Source organism: Fulmarus glacialis, unplaced genomic scaffold, assembly GCF_000690835.1.
Source record: "Fulmarus glacialis isolate BGI_N327 unplaced genomic scaffold, ASM69083v1 scaffold24177, whole genome shotgun sequence".
NCBI lineage: Eukaryota > Metazoa > Chordata > Aves > Procellariiformes > Procellariidae > Fulmarus > Fulmarus glacialis.
Window position 1 is genome coordinate 16,713 of NW_009224233.1, and position 23,266 is coordinate 39,978.

Below are 23,266 nucleotides of genomic sequence, written 5' to 3' on the forward strand. Positions count from 1 at the left end.
TCCATTGTAGCAAGACAAACTAGCTGGAGCCTACTCTGCGAGAACATCAAAGAACAGCTTAGCTTTCATTTGCAAAGAGAAAAGAAATGTGTAGGTTTCTTCACAGCCCGTGTTATAATACCAGAAATTGCTTTTTTTTTCTTTTTTTAAGAAATATATCCTTTAGAATATTAAAAAAATAAGTTTAATAAAGCCTGTGCTTAAAACAGCCAAAGTACTGTAGGAAAAAAAATTGCACATTTGATACCATTTCAGCCCTGCTTTTCATCCACAAGATAATATGAGGAGTATGTGATGTTATTGGAGGGTCTCTTGAATAGGGCTGATTTTCCTAAGCTATCAGAGCTTCTCACAGCCGGATGAAATTTTCAGCATACGCATGGTGGTTGTCATGGCAGCTGCTGACTGTCACACACCGCTAACCTTTTCGTTCGCTGGGCTAATACTCCCCTTGGAGGTGCCATCCAAATGATGTATTCCTACCGTGACCATTGAATAATCCTTAGCCATCATTTTTGCCTCTTTTTTCAACCTCTTCATTTGTGCTAGCTGGAGCTGGCTGGAGTTATATGCAAGTGCTGGGATGGTGTTCACTAAGATCAGCTGAAAAGGTTTCTTCTCCTCCTTGTAGCGACACTGAATGTAACGAGAGAAAGCTGAGCGGTAGGTTTTATTGAACAACGTATATACGAGTGGGTTGACAGCCGAAGAAAGGTAGCCAATCCAAACAAATACGTTAAGTAGTCCTCCAATGACTTTTTCATTGCATGACTCCTTGCAAATTACAGCCATCACATTGGTGATGAAAAACGGGCACCACATCACAACAAACAGAAAGAAGACAATGCCAAGAACCTTGGAAGCCTTCTGCTCATTGCTGATGGATTGCATGGTTCTCCTCCCAGAAGTCCCCACGTCTCTGTTCAAAGAGCGCTGAAAGAGTTTCTCTGAGGACAGGGAACTCTGAGGGAGAAAGCTAAATGAAGCAAACTTGGTCTTTGGGCCAATGTCATTCACGCATAGCATAGCTTCGTTCTGCAGCGACTTGATAGTTAAGAAGTAGGTGACCACCATGATGGTTAGAGGGATGAAGAATGCCACAAAAGAGCCTACTAGGACAAAATTGTCATCCGCAAGTAAGCAGCTGCCTTTCTTAAACACTTTGGAGTCATCTTGTAGTCCAAAGACAGGTATAGGCATGGAGATACCTGAAGGTGGATTAGAGAAAGAAGAAGTTAAACACAATAATAAAAAACAGTCTCCAAGAAAAAATAAACAAAAGCACTCTTAGCTATACGCAGATATTTCTCAAAGAATTAATGATTATAGAACACAAATGAACACTAACGGATAGAGCCACGATTGATAGACGTCCCAAAGCAAACTGAATTTACACAGGGGAAGGAAAAATACTGCGTCTCATATTTCAGCAGCAGCACAGTGCTAACCCTGTTGTGACATTTTGCTGGGGCCACACTAAGAAAGGATGCTGTGTGAAACATTGGTCGTGCAGAAGTTGAGTTTCGTGAACTAAGCTGTGGCTCTGGCATTTGTGCTGCCACTACTTTTACAGGCTCCCAGCAAAGAAGGGCAGGGAAGAGCAGCACTGGTGTTACACAGGATTTTGCAGTTGCTCTAATCTGAATTCCCTCTCTCCTTCAAAAAACCTCAGTCACGGGTAGAACACATTTGCTTCCATCCAACTGTCCCATGACACCTAGTAGCAACAAAAGTATAACTCCTTATGTTATTGGATCTTGAGCCCCCTGTAGTGATCTCCAGACTTGCTCCTTGGTTCCTGCCACCTTGGCAGAGGCTTTTATCAACTATGATCAAGATGATACCATGTCTTTCTTTTCTGGGGTGGATCAAGAGTGGTCTTGGGCTGTTTTTTGTGAAAGGATTAAATGTGTTCTGAGTACTGGTTTCTGACTAGGTTGTGAAATCCTGATTTTAGGAGGAAAGATAAATTTTTGTCATAGGTCTGAGAGTAATCTTTCATTGGGTCTTTTTCTTTTCTCCCTGTAATCTCCATACAGTCGACACAGTCTAAATGCTAAAAAAACTTTCCATAGCAACGGCTGGAGGAACTATGGGGACAAATTAAGCACTGAGAGACACCAATATGAGACAGCCTGAGATGTGGTTCACCCTGCAGGACTGTGAAGCTCCCTTTACGGTATTGCCAACCGCTACAGGTTTCCTCTCTCTAAGCACAGCCCTGAAGGCGATGGCAGCCGTGCAAATCTTGTCTTCCCCTGGGGCATGTGCTGCGTCCTTGTCCTGTCATGATCGGCAAGGCCAGGTGATGAAGTCCATTCTCCTTGGACTGCTCCATCTGATTCAAGCCCACTCAGCCATTTCCTCAGGGACTTCTGCAAATGCTGCTAGTGTCTGATAAAAATCAAACAGCTGCTGTTTCTGTGGTTGTTGGTTGTGGGTTTTTTTCAATATCTGTCTCCTCCCCTCCCCGCAAATGGATGCTGTCTCTCCAAGAGAGGCAATGTTCAGACAGCAAAAGGGATGATGTGCTGTGAAGACAGCAAAAGTGGAGCTGTGAAGCAGGGAGCGATAATGCAGCCCTGTTTGGATAAAAGCAGCTAGGAGTCTGACTCCTGTGGAAAGTTAGCATAACCTGAGAGCTTCAGTCCCCTTGGCATCTTTGAACAGAAATCACAGATGCTGTATTTGGCTTCTGAGGAAGAAAAAATTAACTACAGAAGAATTTTCTTATGATGTGAGGATGATGTTGTGCCTTACCTTGTCCCCTGTGCGCCCAAAAATGTGATTACTGGTTCACAGATGAGTCCTGAAACTCATCCTCTCAACATCAACATTTCAATGGTACCTCCCTCTACCTCCCTTCCTTTCCCTTCTTCCCATTCGGGTGCTTAGACTGGGAGCCCTTTAAAAGCACAGGCTGTTTCTTCATTTCACACATTTCCAGTGCCCAGCATAACAGTTCCAGTCCTAGAGGGAGGCTGTGGAGTCCAGGCACAGTACAAAACAATAATAATAACAGTAATAATAATATTAGACTATTATTCTCTTCAAATGTTCCATTCTTTTGGTGCTTCTGGAGCTTCTGCAAAGCTCTTTATTTTTCTAACACTGCTGCTCTTTATTTTTCTAACAACATTGTAGCTTATTTTATCTGCACAGCTTTGAACTGAGTCATGGCAATGCCTTGGGCCAATTTACAAAAGTGCTGTTATCTGCCCAGGGCAGAAGCTGGTGGAGAGCCTGCGGTATTGCCCTTTCTCTTTCTGCTGCACAAGCCCTAAATGCTTGAACTTGGGCTATGAGCAGCCAGTGGGTGAGGTGCAAACTCATGCAGCGTGTGGCAGCTCCTGGGTCAAGCTGATGGAAACCTCCAGTGACTCCAGGAAAGCTGTTGCCTAAAAAGGTCCGAGTCAGTCCATCTGACGGCCCGGAGGGAGAGGTCACCTGCAGGAGCCACATTGCCCAGCCACGGCTGACTAATCTGGGGTGCCGAACACCTCCAGGGAGGTGGGGAATGCTTTGACTTTCCTTTTCTTTTTCAGATGAGTTGAAGCGGTACTGAAGGCACCCAGCGCCTCCCAGCATTACACTTCAGCTGCGTGAAGACACAGCGCTAGTCAGAGCAATACCGCAAGTTTCCCGTCCGGTTCTGCCCTGTACTGATAACAGCAGGGTCGTTTTTTCATTTCATTCAAAGACCTAGTGTGAGCTGCAGAGATAAAATAAACAATGGTATCGACAGAGTAAAAAGGTGCCTTTCATTATTACAGCCGCATCAGGAGGCAGCAGCACTAGAAAGAGGAAAATTCTAGCGTAATTGCAAACTTTTTCAAGTAAAAGGCCCAAGTCAGTTACAACTCCTCACCCGAAATACAAGGGCAGCAATTCCCCACCTGCTTTGTTTTGTTGTTAGCAGCTTCTGGAGACTGGCATCTAAATGCAGATTTCTGCTTTTAAAAAATGGAAATGAGCTTCAGCTTGTAGCTGGAGTTTCCACATGTCATTCCTTGTCATTCCTTTCACAAGTGCAGAAGTGCTGTTCGCAGCAGAGCTGTAGCAGGCACTGCTAGTCATGTAAGTTTTTCTGAATGACTGTTCAAGGCGTCTTTCCCCTACAGCCACGGGTAACTGGCCTGCATACAGTTTGAAAATACCAGAGGTACCACGGTTTGGTAACAGAGAACATTGACAGCTGTAACCTGCTTTTTGTGTACAGGCCAGTTCAGCTGATGCAAGGGATCCTACAAATGATATTGTGGCATTACTGCAGGGAATAAATTAACTTCCAGCCCAATTCTCTCTTTTGATATCTCTACAGGGACTTAACTTCTTGCTCCCCTCCCCAAAGGAAAAGAGTTTGTCCCCCTTCAACAGATAGCTTCTGGCTTCTGTAGCATCAGGATAGCAAATCCCAGTGAGGACACAGGGACCAAATTCAAAGGCAGTCATGTTTAAACTGTAAATAAAGGAGCTTCCATGTGCCACCCATGTCCACTATTTTGATGGGACTTTTAGGAAGCATCACAGATGGCCAAGAATGTCTCCCACACGTCACTTGAGTTTGGTCAAGATCAAGCGTGTCCTGTAGACACATAACAAAAAGTCCTGGTCTAAGCTGTATTAGCATTATTGCAGCTGACTGAATTCATTCTTCAAAGATCGAAGCTGACTATCCATTTCTCCTTGATGATTCAGATGCATAATATCATGCTGGTTTTATTGTCCTTGCTTTCCAGCTCCCTGCTCTTGGTGACTGTGGATGTTTAAGACGACACAGGCTGTGCCTGTGTATTCAAACGTCAAGAGAAGAAAATCAGCTTCACAAGAAAGGATCACGCAAAACTACCAGGTAGAGATGAGCAGGTATTTGGGAAATGGACCGTGTGCAAACAGTAGATCTGAAGGAAACAACCTGGCAGGGCTGTAACAGAACAGCTGTTCCACACCCTGCCCATTCCATGTCCCTGGCTTCCGCTAGCTCAAGGTCAGTCTGGAAAAAGTCTTGATATCCCCTGAGTGCTTTTTTATGGTTTATCTTACCCTGCTTCCAAATCAAACTAAGCTGAGGCACGAGGAAGCACTCAGCACAGAATGGGAGCATCCATTCAAGCGCTGGAGGTACATTAGCCACCGCGTTTCCTCTTGACATTGACATTCCCACTTATATCAGAATATTTTCCCTTGTGGACAAACCCTAAATATCATGTTCCTCTGGTAGAAAGTGGTTTATTTATGTAGCTTGATTTATAGACAGGTGGCTGTTTCAAACTCTTTAATAAGAGGACTTTAATAAACAGCAAAACAGAACCCAAACAATAAAGATGAGTAATAAATCCTGCATTAACCTCAAGCATTTGGGCACAACGTCAGAATGACAAAAGGCTCTTGAAAACACCAAAGGTTAAGAAGTAAAGCGGTAGCATCCTTCTTGTTGTTCTCTCAAAAAGCCTGGTAAAACTGACAAAGGTTGATTTAGTGGTACAGATTGCTGGCTTGCAAATCTTCAGAGGTATATAGCAGCCATAAAACCACTTTAACTGGACAGTTTGCAGCTGCCTTGAGCTGCTGAGACTATTGATGAATCAAAGCCAGAATTTACAATGTGCCCTGCAGGGTGGCACACTTGGGCTACTTAGGATGAAGAGAAGGAGGGGGGAATGAACGGATAAAGTCAAGGTTCCTTCTGTGAAGTCTCCTGCAAGCAGAAACTGTCAGTCACATGCTTTCACCTCACATATATCCATTTCAATCAATTTGAATACAAATGAGCAATACTATGTGCCTTAATAAATGTCCAAGGGGTAGGAAATATCTTTTAGAAATATCATTACAGTTTCTCAACAAAATTCGGCACCTTTATTCCCCTTCGCATGACAAAGAAAAAAGCCTCCCCAGCTGAAGTTTTAGCAGTCGCGTTGATTCAGACATACTCAGGTTATGGGCCAGTTCATGGGCCACTGCACAGAGATGGGCTGTGACGCTGGGGACCTCTGAAGGGACTGTTGCTTGGAGAAGGCCAGTCTCTCCTTAAAGCATCTCAGTGTGGCCATACAATGTAATTTCTTTAGAAGAGCCCATGCCTGGTATCTGATGCCTTTCTGTACTTGGAGAATGTCCTCCTTTGGTACATCTACAGAGTCAAACAACAAAGAGCCATCCACGTATACTCACATGCTACCTCCCAAGGCATGCAACGCATACCCTCAGTTTCATGTTGTATAAAAATTGCCTTGGTGCAACACAGCCATTACATTATTTTCAATATTTTGGACTAAAGTAACCACACAAATAATATTTATTCCTTTGGGCTACCATGGTGCCCTGTGTGGATGTTTGCTTGCTCTAGGAACACAAATCACAGTGAGCCACTTGTGGGGTGACTGTGGACCACGTCTTCCCCTGAGTATCAACGATGCAAACGTGTCTGGGGCTTATATCAGGAGCTGGAGTTTAGCAACAGCTACTTATGCGCTTTCACTTAAACATCCACAGAAAAACCGCTCAGTCTGGCTCCATGTCTCTGCTTGGCGTGTGGCACTCACCATTACGGGAGTCATCATTTCCCCAGACCTGCAAACACTTAGCTGATTTCTCTGTGCACCTGGAAATGTTATTTCTCAACTGACTCATTTCCAGTCATGACAAACCTTTCATGTTGTAATTTTGTTGCTACCCAAATAGCACCAGGCACATTGCCAATAGCAAGGTTGTGCAGTTTCCTGATGGGTAGCAGTGCAGAAGCAGAAATTTCCACCTGGGGAGAAGGGATGTTGAAAAGCTCTGGGTGGTTTGGGAATCACCATCTGAGGCTGCATCTAGTTAGCATGAATGTTAAAATACTTCTGCCTTTCCTAGTCAGCATGGCAGTGTCCCCAAAGTTCTAGGCTAGACTTTCTCCTCACATGTGAGACAAGCATGGACCTCTTCCCTAGCAGCAGGTACCCGTGTTGATGGAGGCAGGAGTGGGTGAGGAGTTTTCTCTCACAAATCCCCACCTAATATTTGCTTTCAGATGGATTTGCTTGAGAGCTAAGTGAGTCACAGTGCTGGTGGAGCATCGTCTCCTTTCTGCATTCCAGAGGCGCTATCCTCACAGGACTGAAGTCAGAGTGGGTCCAGGAATTTTACTTATCACTGTCTATAGGCCAAATTCAGTTTTTTATTCGAGGGCACACACAGAGCTGGTTTTCTGTATCTTTCCCTTGGAACGCTTTATTTGGTCACACGTGTTCTATTTAACACAACTGAAGGGAAAACTACTTTGTATTTAACTTCACATAGGGGGTGCCAGGTAACGCTTGGATTATTCTATAAATTTTGAACTGGCTTTGTTCTTGGCAGCTCAGAAAATCTCTAAGGAAACATATTATTTAGCCTAGTAGGAGATATATTCAATTCTTTTTATGTGAGAAAATTATTGTAAATTATCATTTATAATAATATAATGCTGTAAATCGTCTATTTCACTTTAGAAAAACAAAATCAGAAAAGGTCTTAGTGTCTTCCTGCTGTTTCTCATTTATGTCCTCAGTCCTGAAGCCTATTTCTTACAAGAACAGAGATGTATATCTCCAAATTAATTTGTAGGACTGTGTTAATAAATTAAATAGAAACAGAATTAGAGGAGCATTACAAGGAGGACAGAGCAAGAAATGAAGGACAGTTGCCCCTTGTTGACCCAACTGGTTAGAAACCCAGGGCTCCAGGGTGGGCTGAGTTATGAGAGGAAACAGCTGATGGAGTCGCTTACTGCTTTGGTATAATCCTGTTCCCTTACAAAATGTGCATGCAGCCTTGTTTCCTAGAGGCAGCAAGAATCCAACAGCAGGAAGCGGTTTCTTTACTCTCGGCTTTAAGTGCTATTCCTGCCTATACACACCTCAAATCCCCTTTCTTAGCTGTGCTGCAGGACTTGTTTACAGTAGTTCTGTGTCCTTCGTGTCTGGTCGCTCTTGTTTCCTTGTTGGATTTTCCAATCCTTCTGAGCATCTGAGGAAGGCACAACCTTTTGCATACCAATTTTCAGTGGAGCCTCTTCACCAGTACAGTCTTTGCTTTTCAGCTAGTGACCTTACCTTTAGTTTGGGCAGAGGTTTCTGCCAAGGTGCTTACTAGCTTCTCACAGCTATCTCAAATCAAGAGAAGTCGTTATCCCTCTGTGTAATATGATTACCCAGTCACTAAAGGGACTAACAGAGGCATATAGAAGTCTACACTTATCAAATAGCCAGAAAGAAAGAAAGAAAGATTTATAAATGTCCTGCAGAAATTTATTTTGAAAAAGGATTTAGGGACTGGGGATTTCAGATTATGCCATTCATGGATGCAGCAAGGAGCAATGGTGATCAGACCCCAGTGGTTTCAGCTGAACAAGCTGACATAGAGAATCTTGCTATTGCAACCAAACCCTCTTAGTTTAGTGCCAGCACAGGTCTGTCTGCACAGGCTGCCATCACCTTCTGCCGACTGCGGTGTGCAGAAGGGAGGCCTCCAAGGGGTAAGAAATTGCTGGAGAAAGCTGTGCTGCCTTGTCTGGTCTTTCATAAGCAGGCAGGCAGTCACACTTCCCAAAGCTAGTCTTGGTAACCATTTGAATATTACATTTTTTTAGTTATTCCCTGATGTGCTTGTAGTTATTCCCAGGTAATGACCTCCTTGGCCCTTGACTGCAAGTTGGCTCATTTTAACTGAAGCTCTGCAGTGCTTCTGTCTTTGTAGAGTAAAAGTATTTCTGCTTGGAGTTAGCACACTGGTGACTTGCAGTACAGGACACCCACAGGTAAAAGCTTCACCTCTAGGGCCAGCAAATAGGAAGGGTATGTTCTTGAGCAGTGGAAAGCTCAGAGAATTGAAAGACTCTATGCAGAAATTTTCATTTTAAATGACACAGATACTTGAATTCCAGCTGGTTGTTTACTATAACATTTCTATCAACTGAGGCACAGAACTTTTCCTAAATAAGTAAGAAATACCAAACTGCCCAGTAAATAAATTTTTGCACAATATGGCTAAAGGACAAAATAATGTGTACCACATGCCAGATTCTTCCACAGGTCTCCCATGGATTTGATGAATCTCCCTTTTACTGTGCTTGGTTAGATCTCACAGTCTGATTCTGAGTATTTTAGTGATGTTAAACCTGGAGAAAGATGTCAAAAGACTTGGTAAATGTGTCAACTTTTAGATAAAAAGTAAATCTCTTTGCCTTGTGTAAATTACCGTGCAAATACAAGTAATTATAAATGCATCTACAGAGAAGAAGGGGGAGGCAAGAAGGCATCTGGACTTGCTTTTGCAGCAGAAGGCCAGACACAGCTGTTTAGCTCTAGGATGTCCAGGAGGTTAAAAGCCAATAGTAGAGACAGCCTAAAAATCCTTTTCCTCTTTACTGATCCAGAGGAACCCACTCAACCTGATCTCCAGTAAGGAGCATGCCATCGTGCCATGTAGAGCAAATTTGTTCACCTGAGAAAGCACCATCCCTCTGTTCCCCAGGTGAAAACTTAGCCCATCCTCAGAGACGGGACAAAGAAATGTTTATGGGACCGTTTCAGCAGTGTTTTGGCACCACATTGCCCCGTTACACCCAAGATGAAATTGCTTCTCCTTTGCCCTGCTCAGTCCCGTGGTTCCCAGATGATGCTGAGAGCACATGGACAACTAGTGTCAGAGTGGCAATGCTGAAGGAGCACCGAGAGAGGGGCAAACCCCACTCCATACAGGCCATCTGTATGGATGTCATAACTTTCTTCTGCTGCGACCTGGGCTAGGTTAGATTTGCGTCTGGCAAGAGGCTCCTCTTTCTCATTAGCCCTCTCCCCGGCCAGCTATTCTCACAGGGAAGTGCCTGAAGATGGGAAAGTCAGGGAGACCTGCCTGCAACCTCAGGTGCATTTTAAAATCTGAGAGTATGAAATATGACAAGGAGTGGAGAGGCGTGGGTACTCTATATCATCCTCGGCTCAGAGGCATGTCGGTACCACGTTAAAAGAAGCAGGGCTGAAAATAAGCACTGATTTCACACGGACACACACTCATCTGCACGTGCACACATACCTGCTCAACTAAATAACTGAATTACAAGCTGTGTTTTCATGATCTGAAGTCATCATTACTTACATCAGCCTCATTTTGATAACTGTGTCTGTAGATCGTTACAGACATCAGCAATCCCCTGAAGACCGACAAGGCCAGCGCTGTGAAACCTTTAGCCTGCAGTTTGGCTGGTGTATCTGTTATCTCAAAGGAGATGTCCTGCCAGCTCTCAAGTGCATAGGGTAGAAAGGGTATAGGGTAGCAGTGGAGATCTCTGCAAGCCCTGTAGTTTGTCAATAACACGTATATTTTCATTTGGGTCTGGTGAAGACTCCTGGGAGGAGTCCTCTGCCTGCACACCGTCCCAGTCTCTATCCCAGCACTCCCAGCTGGGATGGTGGCGTTGTATTTCAAGTGAGGTTGACAGGGCACATGGCCCCATGTGCCAGCCCTCCTACATGGACTCCAGCTTGCCCTGCGCATCTGCCTGCACTTTAATCCCTGCCTCCCACCAGGGAAGGCCCGCCAGGAGGGAGAGAGGGTGGTGTGTCGCATGCACAGTGCAAAAATCTAGGGGTGCGGGGGGGTTCTAATGTAACAATAAAAGGCTTTTAAGATGTCCCACCCTGTAATTTAATTGCATTATTATTTACAATACCAATTTATTTGCAGTCTGATCTTTGGTGAGATGGAGACTTATCACTATCCCCCCATCTGGAAAGAGTAGAGAGTAAGGCGGTGTCCGGCTAAGCGTGGACAGGAGGCCGAGGAAGCGGCTTGCCTGGGGGTGCTGGCTGAGCAGAGCCCAAGTCCAAGGTAGCCAGACAGCAGCTACAATCCTGCTGTCAGCTGGGAGTTGGGAGGGAGCTGGGCTTAATGTTCTCCTCCAGGGGATGTAGGCTGATGATGGCTGTGTAACCACTTCATCTATGGCGATTAGTAGTGACTGACCTTACGATAAAAAGCTGAATATTTAGTTTGAAAAATTGCAAGAGGTGCCACAGGTCTCCAGCCTAGCTCTCTCCACAGAGGGACGAGGTGCTACTCATTCTTATTTAAAGCTCCTGGATGGACAAACCTGCTACTTCTGTGGCTCAGGTCAAACACCCTTTTTCCTTTCTGTGTACTCAGTTAATGTTGTTTAAATTGCATTGGTGTTTTTAAGTTCCCTGTAGCAATGGTTTAATTTCTAGTCAAACGAAGATACAAATTTACGGTTGTCACTGGCTTAGGTAAATATGTTAAGTTGAAAAGGAAAAGAGCCTCTAAGTGGGATCAACTCCAGCCACTTGTGATATTCCTCCTGTTTAGCACAGGACCTTTTTGTATTCCACATCAGATGGCTTGCAATGTTCACTGTTCAGGCCCCTGGGAGAGTAGATTTGGGGATAATTGTGCTTTGAGAAAGAAAGAAATACCATACGTTTATAACAGGATCTTCCCAGATCACACATTATCATTCTGTCCTTTTAGCTATGAAGCTCCTGAAGACTCCTCAGGGCTAACGTTATATGCTATACATGCTACGTACGCAGTAGTGCTTAAAATATATATATATAAAAAATAGCAATAAGCTAGGAATTATGGAAACATTTTAGATATTCCACTATCATAAGCAACTAATGTGATGGCTCCTGGAGCAGTCTAAGTGACAAGGTCCTCTACTATCCCAGTTTTTATGCTTCTCGGATTTTAATTATTACTTGGTGTAATTTGTTGAATGCTGATAATTTACTTAACTCTGCCTTAATCCTCCACTGAACTGAGTAGAGATTTCTTTTGGTATCTCTCTGAGATTTCTCCAGCAGTGCTGCTTGACCTCGTTGTGTAGTTTAAAATGCAGCTGAATGTGACTATCAGATAAGTTGTTTAATTATTATTAATTTTTTAGCAACAATTTTGCACTGAGTCTGAAGGGCACAGACAGCCAAAACTGTAGTTCTTCTGGATATTCTAGACCTCAGACCAGGTCCCACTTTAATCCAGATCTTTGTCTTGTCTCTCCATGCCTCCTGGTTGCTTGCAGAGGCTGCTGATTAAGCAAATGGTCAGCTTCTTGCTAGTTATACAAGAAGATTGCACCAATGGCTGGGCTGTTGCTGGGGTAGATGTGCTGATGGAATGGATAATTTGGAAAGAAAAACAGGATGAGAAGCAGCTTAGAGACCTGCACTGGTCTGAACATCATGATTCAGGATCCTGTGCTTTATGCTTCACTGCCCGCTCAGGGGATAATGCCCTTCACCCTGACCGATCTGCTCTTTCGTTAAATCAGTCAGAGCCCTGGTCACATTTAGAAGATGGCAGGGTTGAAGAAGAGATGAAAAAGTGATAGGTCGTATCTGCCCGTCTTTACCATCTACAGGTGTCTGTGTAGGTGCTATTGCATAATCCCTAGGCTTATCTTTCTGCTAAATGTCACAAACCACCTTGAAAATGAAAAATAAATACATGAACTGCCCTTGCAACAAGAAATGGCTACTCTGAATGCTGGAGGGACCTCCTCATGTCCTGCAGTGGTATGCAAGGCAGGGCTGGTTTTACCCTGGGAACATTCAACGTAAAACTTTTGGGCACTTTTACGCTTGTAAGGAGAAAGTTACACTGCTCACTCAGTGCACCTGAGACCTAAAACCACACAGTATTTATCTCGGGATACTCACAGTTCAGCTCAGTCTATGATCCTAGCAATAGTGGTCAATTTGACATTTCAAAACTCAGATCTAATACAAAATCATAACGAGGGTTATGTTCTGCCAAAAGGAAACAAGTCTTCCCAGTGGGTGTGATGTACTTGCAACATAAATACAGGACGGAATACTGTGAAATACACAGCTCCAATTTTGATCACCCAGAAAAGACAGCCTTTATCGCAGTGCCTCAGCCTGCTTTCAGAACATCATAGGAGTTTGACAGGCTGTTTTCCATCAGTGACTCTGGAGGACATCATAGGAAAAATTAGCTGACAGGTATTTCTAAATTTATTGTAGGTAATTAGGAATATGTTGCCTCAGCTCTGACAAAACCCCTGACTTTTATTAGCTGGGCTTCTGCTTAGAAATGATGCCAATGGCATGGGCCAGGAAATGCACGGGGAAAGTTAACTGCAGCCTGAGTGTGCGATAGTTTGCAATGTTCCTGCTAATTGGGGTAAATGTAAGTATTTCATTTTAAAGCAGAATTCTGTGATACGTTTCTCTTTCTTAACATTATAAAATGCAAAATCTGGCTTAAATAAAATTTAATTCTTTAAAATACATAAAAGAAGCTGTGAAATTGCTCTGTATAATTTTAAAATGAAAGAAAATTTCTTTTTTCTTGACATTTTCTTTTATGCAATACAGTGCTACTTTAACAACACTATTTTTAATTTTGAAGGCGATTAAATGCAATTGCAGTGTACAGATGACAGAGTTTATAAATCCCAACACAATTCCTTGTGCACTTCTTTTCTGCTCATTTATATTGCCTGTGGCTTCTGCTATGCAGAAATCACAGTTCCTCTGATTAGAGATGCTCAAGTCATTTCTTGGTCAATATAGGATCCCCTTTTGAGCATGTACTGTTGTAGAGACCTACTGGAAAAAGATCGGAGCAGGCCTGTGAACATGTCCTTTCTGCATTTTGCAACACCTCACATAGCACTTTCTGCGGAAAAGGGTATCCTGGGATAGGACCTAGGCTCATCCTTCCCCTTCTGGATGGGGAATCCGTTCTGGATTCTTGTGTGCATTGCGCGCTGTGCTGGGTACATGACTGGCTGAAAAATATAGCCTTTCAGGGAACAAGGAATAACTTATAATAGGCACTGTACTGTTACTGCCTTTTTTCTTAAAACATTCCATTTACTCTGACGTATGCTACAAAGAGAGATGGCTGATTATAGGTCATATTGCCAACAAACAGTTACGTATTCATTCAAAGAAACCTGATGATAGGACTGGTCTGGTCCAATTGAACTTAATGCTTTTTTGCCAGTAGCTTCAGGGAGAGGAAGAACATGGTCCTTATGGTCTTCAAAGCAAAGACAAGTTTAAAAAAAAAAAAAGACAATGAACAAATTCTGTCATCAGTACCTTGACTAAGGTTCTTTCCACATAGCTCTGCTATTAAAAATACAGCTCTATTGTTTAAAACTTGCCCTTAAAAATAAAACCAAAGCAGAAAGAAAAGCCACATATTAATGTTGTGACCACTCCTCATTCCTTTTTTCAACCATAAAACAGAATGTTTCTTGCAAAAGAGGTGCTCACAAAATGTCTGTGTGCCTTTTTCATAGGCAAAAACCTTAGGTAATTATACAAAGAAAATGGTAGATGTATACATAATAATTATTCTTCATTTGACAATACATATGTACTGGTATAATGTCTTCTTCTCCATCCAGATGTATGGCAGGTTGCTCAATGTCTCTGGTTTGGAAATGTGGCCCTATGGATTTTTACGTTGTTTCTTAATCTCTTAATTTCTTAATTTGTTTCCAAATTTGGAGAATTTAGAAAGCAGTTCCATAATTACCATTCCTTTGAGCATTTTTTCATAAAGAAAAGTATAAGGTTAGTAACACCTCCTTGTCAGATAACGAAAAAAACATATACAAGTTCAAAATGCAAGCTTTTTTAACTGTCACAGTTATGAGAAGGAGATATGTGTGGTAGGCTGTTGATCTGGTGGATGAGATGTGTTCACTCTTCTGCAAAGAACAAATCAAGCAAAGGATTCTGTTACATGGGAAATACGGGAATAATTTACATCAATGAGGAAAGTAAATACAATATTTCTCTTTCTCAGAACCATCTTAAGTAATGTCTCATAACCAGAATACATGTGCTAGCCAACTCAGAAATATGCATCACAGCATTGAATGTTAACTTCCCTCGGACAACCTACGCATGAAGTGCTCGTTTACTCATTAGTTGTCACGGCTGGTGGAGTCATTAGTATGGCAATGAACTTTCTACTGGCATAATTGTTGCTGACTACTGAGCCTAATACATTGTGCCTCTATAAAATAATAAAATGAAGATCCTATTTCTGTGAGATGGTGATGAAGCTCTAATACTTTGTTTATGAAATTTTGTGCCATGGCCCTTCATTATAGTTAATGCAAATTTCTCTGTATGTTGTGTCACAATTTTTGACAACATCTTTATGGCATTTTATTTTTATGGTGACATATATATATATCCACAAATGGAAAAGGTCCCAGGGCATTGCCCAAACACAAAACCTACAATGTTTGCCCTTGAGATCCTCCGGCTGGAAAGAGCAAACAGTATGTTCACTCTCTGGGAGATGATTTCATGAGTATGATTAAAAAAAAAGAAATGTTAACTAAGGAAATTATTATAAATACTGCTAAGAATGCAAAGCCAAGTTTTCAAAAGAAGAAATGGAAGCAAAGTGAATGACTACATGGTAAAGAGAGTAGCGTAGCAGAGATTTCAAGTTTAGCTCTAGCATTTCCAAATTTAGGTGCTCAATTTAAATCTATCTCGGAGTACAGTGCTGTGTGTAATTATTTGCAATTTTATGTATTTTGGCAGCATATTCCATCTTATAACAAGTGGTCTTTTCCTATGCCAAACCATCCCTAAATTAGACTTGAATGAACTGGCACGTTATAAGTATGTCATCTGGAAGAAATGGAGGATGCGGTGGATCCAGAACAGGGATTCCCAACCTGCACCCCATTGCCTATTTGTGCCTTTTGAAAACAGCAAAGGGACTTTCAAATTAAAGCTGTCCTTGGCAGAAGGAGGATTGAGCTGAAGGAGGCCAAAGCTGTCAACAGACCACAATTCAGAGACACTGGTAGTTGTACTCTCCCAATCCCAGCTGCTTCCTTGGACCTTCCTATGCTGTAGGACAGCAAGAAGTCACACAGAGAAATTGTAGGCTGCCTGGGAAGGAGGTGTAAGCCTCTATGTCAGCATAAAGCTTCACACTGCCAAATTATTAGAGGGCTCAGTTGCACTGGGCTTGTTTCATAGAACTTTTTGCACCCTGCATTTTGGAGAATGTTGCTTCACACGCTACAGTATTTCTGTATTTTTGAAGCCTCGAAAGCAATGGCAAAATTTTAAGAGAGTTGCGATGGGAGATATTTCACCAGCTTCATCCAGCTCCACTTTGGACTTTTTTTCTGCATGAAAGGTACTGAATAAATCTAAGTTGTTAATAACTGGGGAGAGCAGAGACTGCCTGAAGGCAGTGAACAGATGTGTAGGCTGAGTGAGAAAGGATAAGAGAAGAGAAAACTCAGCTAAGAGTATTTGGGCTTCATCAAACTTCACATTACTTAAACCGTTAACAGAGGAATAGAGAGAGATAAGGACTGAGGAATGATATATATAAGGGCTTAATATTCATGACTGTAATTCTTTTATGTGGCCCTTTCAAGGATTTTTAAAGGAGAGAATGATGCATTGTTGGCCACTTGCAGAGCAATACATTTCTTAGGCCCACTTAGGACTCAAAGGTGCTTTACCTGTTATTTTTCACCATAGGCTCTATTTACAATTCTATAGATTCCAGTTAAACACTATTCAAAATTCAACTCTTAATTTTTCTAGGAAGGGGAAATGCTTGGGCTTTTTACATCTGTTCTCAGTAATGACCTCTGTGCTTTAAAACAAATGGAATAATTTTCAGGGTTTAATGGGCTTTTGCCTTCAACAGCTACAAATAATCTAATTATCTAGCCACTCTGGGTACTGGATGATTTAAGAATTAAAGACATGATTAGAATCTGTTACAGTAATTAGAATCCATTTTAAACCAATTGCCTGTGGCATTACATGGTCTAGTGAAAGAAAGGCTGCTGGCTAAATCCTCTTCTTCCACTAAATGCAAAACCAAATATTAGTACAACTTTTTTTTAACTAAGAAAGTCAAGATTTCCAAAGTCGAGTACATCAAATTATCTGTGCTTTTTTATGCTGTTTTTAAATACTTTATGTATCACTGGAGCCAATAGAAGGAAGACCACTGATTGACTGGTCTTTGGATCAAATTCACTGAATAAATTTGTGAATTTAGTGAATAAAAGGAAAATTACAAATTTAGTGAATGAAAGTGTTATTACTTAGGTAAATTAGAAGTCATAATGAAAGAAACGTGGGTAGATTGGGAAGCATTAGGAGAACTTCTGCATGCCCTAAAAATCAGCTAGAAGCCATGCCCCACAAATTAGCTAGAAGTATTTGCAGGAGTCAGCGAGCAGGTGGAAATGGGTGATCCAGCTGATATAATGTTCCTGGATTTCCAGAAAACTCTGACAACACTGTTTTGTCAAAGGCTGGTAAAGAAATTAAACTCTAATGGCAGAAGAAGAAAGGTTCTCTTGTAGAAAAAAGATGGATTGAAAGACAGAAAAAAAGGGCTAGGATTAAATGGTTTGTTTCCACAGTAAGGGCGGTAGAAGGTAGTGTCCAACAACCCTCTGTGTTCATCAGTGCTATTCAGCCCATCCATGACCTGTCTGCATGGACACTGGAACTGAGTAAATGTGCTGGTGACACGCAGCTGTTGGCTGTAGAGAATTGCAGAAGGTGCTCATAAATCTCAGCTAATGGACAGCAAAGTAGCAGACAAAATTCAGTGCTAAGAAGCAAAGAGTTGTACATTAGTTGAGGGGGAACCCTATCTAAATATGCAAAACTATTTGTCATTACTCAGGAAAGAGATGAGGCCCATGAAAATGGCCAGAGGGCTGGAACACCTCTCCTATGAAGAAAGACTGGAAGAGTTGGAGTTTAGCCTGGAAACGAGAAGGCTCCGGGGAGAACTGATTGCAGCCTTTCAATGTATAAATAGGGCTTATAAGAAAGATGGAGAAGGACTTTTTCCCAGGGCCTGTAGTGACAGGACAAGGGGCAAAGGCTTTAAACTGAAAGAGGGTAGGTTTATGTTGGACACAAGGAAGAAAATTTTTTATGATGAGGGTGATGAGACACTGGCACAGGTTGCCCAGAGAAGTTGTGGATGCCCCATCACTGGAAGTGTTCAAGGCCAGGTTGGAGGGGGCTTTGAGCAGCCTGATCTAGTGATAGATGTCCCTGTCCATGGCAGGGGGGTTGGACTAGATGACCTTTAAAGGTCCCTTCCAGTCCAAACCATTCCGCGATTCCATGACTTTGGAGTCACTGACCTCAGTGTGCAGGGATGGTCCTAAAGACTAAAAGAAAGGTAGGGCTTATTAAGGTGGGAATTGAGAACAAGGCAGAAAATATTACTGCACCACGTGAATTCATGGTGTCCATGTCTTGGATATTGTGGTCTGGCCACCTATGTCTCCAAGAGGGTGTAGAAGCACTAGAAAAGGTTCAGAGAAGGGTACAAAGATGACCTGGGCATGGGATACTGCCACACAAACAGAGCCTATATAGGTTGGGACTCAGCCTGGTAAAACAATCATTGAAGGAGGGTGTGTGAGAGGATGGACTAAGGATTTTGACAGTGAGGGAGCTATTGAGGGTTGGCAGGTTCCCCCCTCTTCCCCTGGCAAAATGAGCCTCTACACAGGGGAACATGACATCTTTCATTTCTTTCTCTTGCTTTTTACCCTCCATCTCGTACATCATGAAAGTTCACAGGGCACCAGCTCAGCTGCAACCTGCAGGAGCAAAGGGAAGCCAAAGAATATCTGAGGCTAGAGGCTGTAACTGAGGCTGGAGGGCAAACCCTTGAGAAACTCCTGCCTCTCCAAATTGTCAGTGAGATGGCAGCCACACCGTGCACTGTGGAGAGCACGCTCTGCCCGATACCGGCTCTGTCTGTGCCAGCTGTAGCTATGTGAAAATGCAAATAATTTATAGCCCTGCCACTCTAAGTAGCACTGAGAGCCTGGAGACAGGTAAATGATACATAGAGCATCTCTTTGTTCAGAAACCATTTCCTATTAGAAAATGATATAGAAAGCACCTCGTTCTTCAGAAACTATTTCCTATCTATTCTGAGTTGGATCGTGGCAGATCAGGAGGACAGGGTCAATGACTGACTGACAGCAAGTTGCGTGGGTCATCTGGGATTTATCAAGGTTCCTTATAATACTGGTATTTTTCTTTATTCTATTAGTATAGCAATATGCCATGGTGCAATCTCAGTCCAGCCTGGCAGTGACTAGCTCAGCAGCTACTTTATAGCTTGCTGTGTGTTTGCTTCCCTGTCTGTCCTCTGGAGCACATCACATTTGCTCATTCATGACACAGTTGCCAGGCTGGGAACAGACCATTTTCCTTCAGCTCGTCTCCCCATGCCCCTTGCTTCCACAGGACTAGCAGACCAGCTCAGCACCACTTCATTCCTGCACACCTCAGTGTGCTTGCCTGAATTCATTTGTATCTATTTAATCTACTTGCTGTTTTGATAACATGTGATGTGTGAATGAGATGGAGTTTACCCTATCAACCCACCTATTTGCCTAACATCCACCGTTCCCTTTCACGTGTCCTTATCCAGCCACGGTAAAGCAGAACTCTGTCCTTTTCACTCATGCCACACTTGAGTGCTTTCCAAGAAAATAAGGAGTTGTATTTTTCAGAGTTATATAAATAGGGACCGTGCTATCACTTGTCATAGTAATAATAATTTGTGTCTTATCTGACCACACTTAAAACAAAATTCTCTAGAGAGCAGAAAAGGTGTTTTTATAATGGGTAAGTTGTTATTAATTATTACTGCAAAAAATACTCCTAACTATTGAAATTAAATATCGAGATATCAAAGAACTAAACCTTCCTGCTACAGGACATAAACCATGTTCTAACTAATAGGGCTTAAAAAATATTTTTTTCTGGATTCGTTTTAATAGTGAGCTAATTCAGATACTCTGGCAGTGAGACACTGTCTAAGGAAAGATGCTGAGCAGCGTGGACCACTGGTTTGCCCCTGGAATGGTCATTCTGATCATTCTGTGAATTTATTTGTGTTTAAAAGGACAGTAATTTCACACGCACTAAACACAAATGCTGACAAACACAGTACGTACAAATTTAAGGAATGCTTGACTTTTTTATGTTATATCGATAATGCACCGAAAACGCTTGCATTTAGCAGTGTCCAAGATTGGAAAAGCTGGACAGAGTAAGTAATATGTTTTCTACTGGACTGATAAAAAAGGTGACTATAGAGATATAAGGTGTGATTCATCTAATCTAAATGAAGACAGGTACCTCTGAGTTGCTCTAGGCTTCCTTTATAGAGCTAGGTATTTTTAGGGTGGCCTGTACTAGGCATCAGCTGAATGCACCCCAGAGCCATACATGATGCTGTTGAACCTCACCAGGTCTTGGAGAATGCAGAACTGTCCTCCTGTTGAGAGAGGGTTCCCACTATTTCTTGCTGCGCAGCAGAAGATACGTCTGTTTTAAGTCATAAAAATCCTAGACTGCTTTTTCTCAGACTCTGGGCCTGGATCAAGAGGGAGGCCAGGAGACGATTCAGAGCAGCAGGCAGGCAGCAGTGTTAGGCATCATCTCCTTTCCTTCCCCTCGGAAGAATGGTAATGGATTACAGTTACCACTCACAATAATTTGTATTAGTCAGGGAAGCGGCTAATTACCTTTGATTGCTGGCGACACTTATCTCTTCCAGGGCAAGAGAGTGAATTTTTTCTACTTCTGAATAAGTGAGCTGCCAATGCTCAGGGGGTCTACAGAACCAGATGAGCTGAAAGGGAACTCTGCTTTCAACACATTTGAGAACTGCTGCCCCAGGTGTGTGAGGAAATCCCTTACGACATCAGACACCAAGCTCTTTCCACCTCCCTTGCTGTGAAACTGCTCTGGATGGAGGGTGCTGCCACCACGGGAATGGAAGAGTGGCACTCCCATGCCTAGTTTCAAGCCGCTGGGTTTTGCCAGTGCAAAGAGAGATTAATCTAGGGACTCATTCAGGGCACGTATTTTAGGCTGCAACTCTGAACTGTCCTGTGGGGAAACTTCTCTCATTTACAGTGTACACAGAGTATCTAATGCCTCCTAAATAGGATGCGTAAATACCCTACCCTACGCATGGAGAAAGGCAGAAAACATAAGAAACATCTCCAAACAAATTACCTAGTAAGAAGCTGAGAACAACTGACTTACATAAAACAGGGAAATCTTTTTTTGGGTTGAGATAATTTTTTCTTTTCAGATGTTAAGGTAATGATGGATAATCAATATGGGAAATAAACACATCTTAAAACAAACTTGAACCCAGTAGTTCTATCACTGATGTATATTCTTTCAGTGACAGCGCTGCTCAGTTCTCCTCCATTTCCTGTTGTCGTTGTTGATTTCCATTGCATAATTACTACATTACAGCACTTCTTAGATGGGGGCAAGCAAAATATTGTAGGCAGAGAGTACAGTTTTAGACTGCAGTATATACGTCAAATCCTCTCAAAGGCTAGAAATCTGCAATTACGTGCTGAAACATTGCCTCACTTACCAACTGATATGGTCCAAACAGCAATTATTTTTGCAAAAGCCTTAGTTCTTGAGTTAAACCGGCTGTGATGGATGGGGTTTCGAATGGCAATATAACGATCCAGTGAGATGGCACAGAGGTGCATGATGGAGGCAGTGGAGAAAAGCACGTCCAAGTAGATCCAAATGGCACAGAGCTTTGTAGGTAGAGGCCATGTGTATCCTGCACAAGAGAAAGTTGACATCAGCTAAGACTGTGACATACTCACATCTTTTGTTGTGGCACATACGTCTTGGTGCATATATCCTTTTAGTAGAAGCTGGTAGTAAATGATGCCTTCAATAGAAGCTGCCTGACACTGTTTCAAGAAACCTTTTTTAGTTGCTTGCAACCTTCTAACTCTGTGGCTTTTGGGATTAACTCTGCTTCTTTCCCAGACTACAAGAAGTGTATGGTTTTTTCTTTTTAATGCTATTTGCATAGTGCTAATGCTTGATGTTATAATTAACCATTTCTGGCAGCAAATCGATGGAAGCAGAAGCAATTTTGTCATTGTGAACCTGCAAGTTCTCAATTTTATTTTAGGACTTTTTATCCATGTAATTACTGCAGTATTAACACCTGCTGATATGCAAAGCACCTAAATTCCGAAACCAAAACTTTAGATTTAGTGGTAGCTGAAGAAAGAAATGTATTTTGTTGCATACCAGTGATATTTATCTCACCTGTCTTTAGGTACCTACCACATACTTAAATAAGGATATTCCCTGTATCAATGAATATTGATAGGTTCCTCCAGAGAGAGCAATCAAAAGCAAATGCATTAGTGTTTACCAATATCCAACTTACATCATCTTTGCTACAAATTAAGCCTTCCCTTTTTCCTTGTTCTTTCCACTAGCCATGAAGAATAATTGATTGCTGTCCTTTCTGGAAGCTATTGGAAGATGGCTATCGTGTCTTGCCTAGTTTTTTCTTTTTCTCTTCCAGACTAAGCAAAGCCAATTCCTTTATCTTTTGCTTACAGATGATGCTTTTAAAACTTTTGTGCCTCTTGTTTCTCTACCCTGGATGCTATTTAATTTATCCACATCTTGCTTATTGTTCAGTGACCAAAACAGGACTCAGTGCTCTTGCAAAAGCCTCCTGACTGCTAAGTGAAATCAAGATTACTTCACGGGTCTTGCAGGGAATGTCCTTACTTACACAACCTGGAATGATGAGTGTCTTTTGTATAAAAATACCATACTAGTGACACATGCTTAGCTTATAATCCATTTTGACAGCCAGATCTTGTTCAGCATTCCTGAAGCCTGGACAGATTTCCCCAGCAGTAGTTGGTTTGCTATCTTGTTCCTGAGTGGATATCTCTGCATTTATCCTCACTGAACGCTATTTATTCATTTTGGACTTTCTCTTCAGGGGTGCAGATGCTTGTTGATGATTCTGATCCTGTCCCTCCGAGTGCTTGTAACCTCTCCCAGCCTGGTGCTTTTGGAAAGGTGTGTAAGCTCACACTCTGTATACTGTCCAAGTTGTTAGGAGCAGTAGGAGACCCAGGCTAAGCAAGAGCCCTGCAGGACCCCCATTCAAAGGCCCTTCTAGTCCTTCAGGGAACCACTAATAACTCTCCTTGGAGCAAGTTTTGCAGTTAGCCCTGTCCTTATCTTGTGGTGATTTAATTTAGAGTGTATTACCCAAGTTGCCCATGACAGTGCAGCATGGGGCAATGCCAAAGCTGGTATGGTGAGAACACGCTAGTGTTTCGGGGGGTGCCTGTCTCCTTTGGAGATACGGTACAAGATCTGCAACA

The 23,266-nt window shown here is 42.4% G+C and overlaps 1 protein-coding gene across 1 annotated transcript in view; it reads right to left on the reverse strand.

Annotated features, from left to right (window-relative positions):
* Positions 1-342: 342 nt before the first annotated feature.
* The window catches only part of HTR2A (5-hydroxytryptamine (serotonin) receptor 2A, G protein-coupled), a 26,688-nt gene continuing 3,764 nt past the window's right edge, over positions 343-23,266 (reverse strand). The window contains exons 2-3 of the mRNA XM_009582098.1: positions 21,475-21,675; positions 343-1,208 (exon numbers count right to left, since the gene is read on the reverse strand). Coding sequence (XP_009580393.1) covers positions 409-1,208; positions 21,475-21,675 — 1,001 coding nt within the window. The 3' untranslated portion in view covers positions 343-408. The remainder of the gene's footprint in view (positions 1,209-21,474; positions 21,676-23,266) is intronic.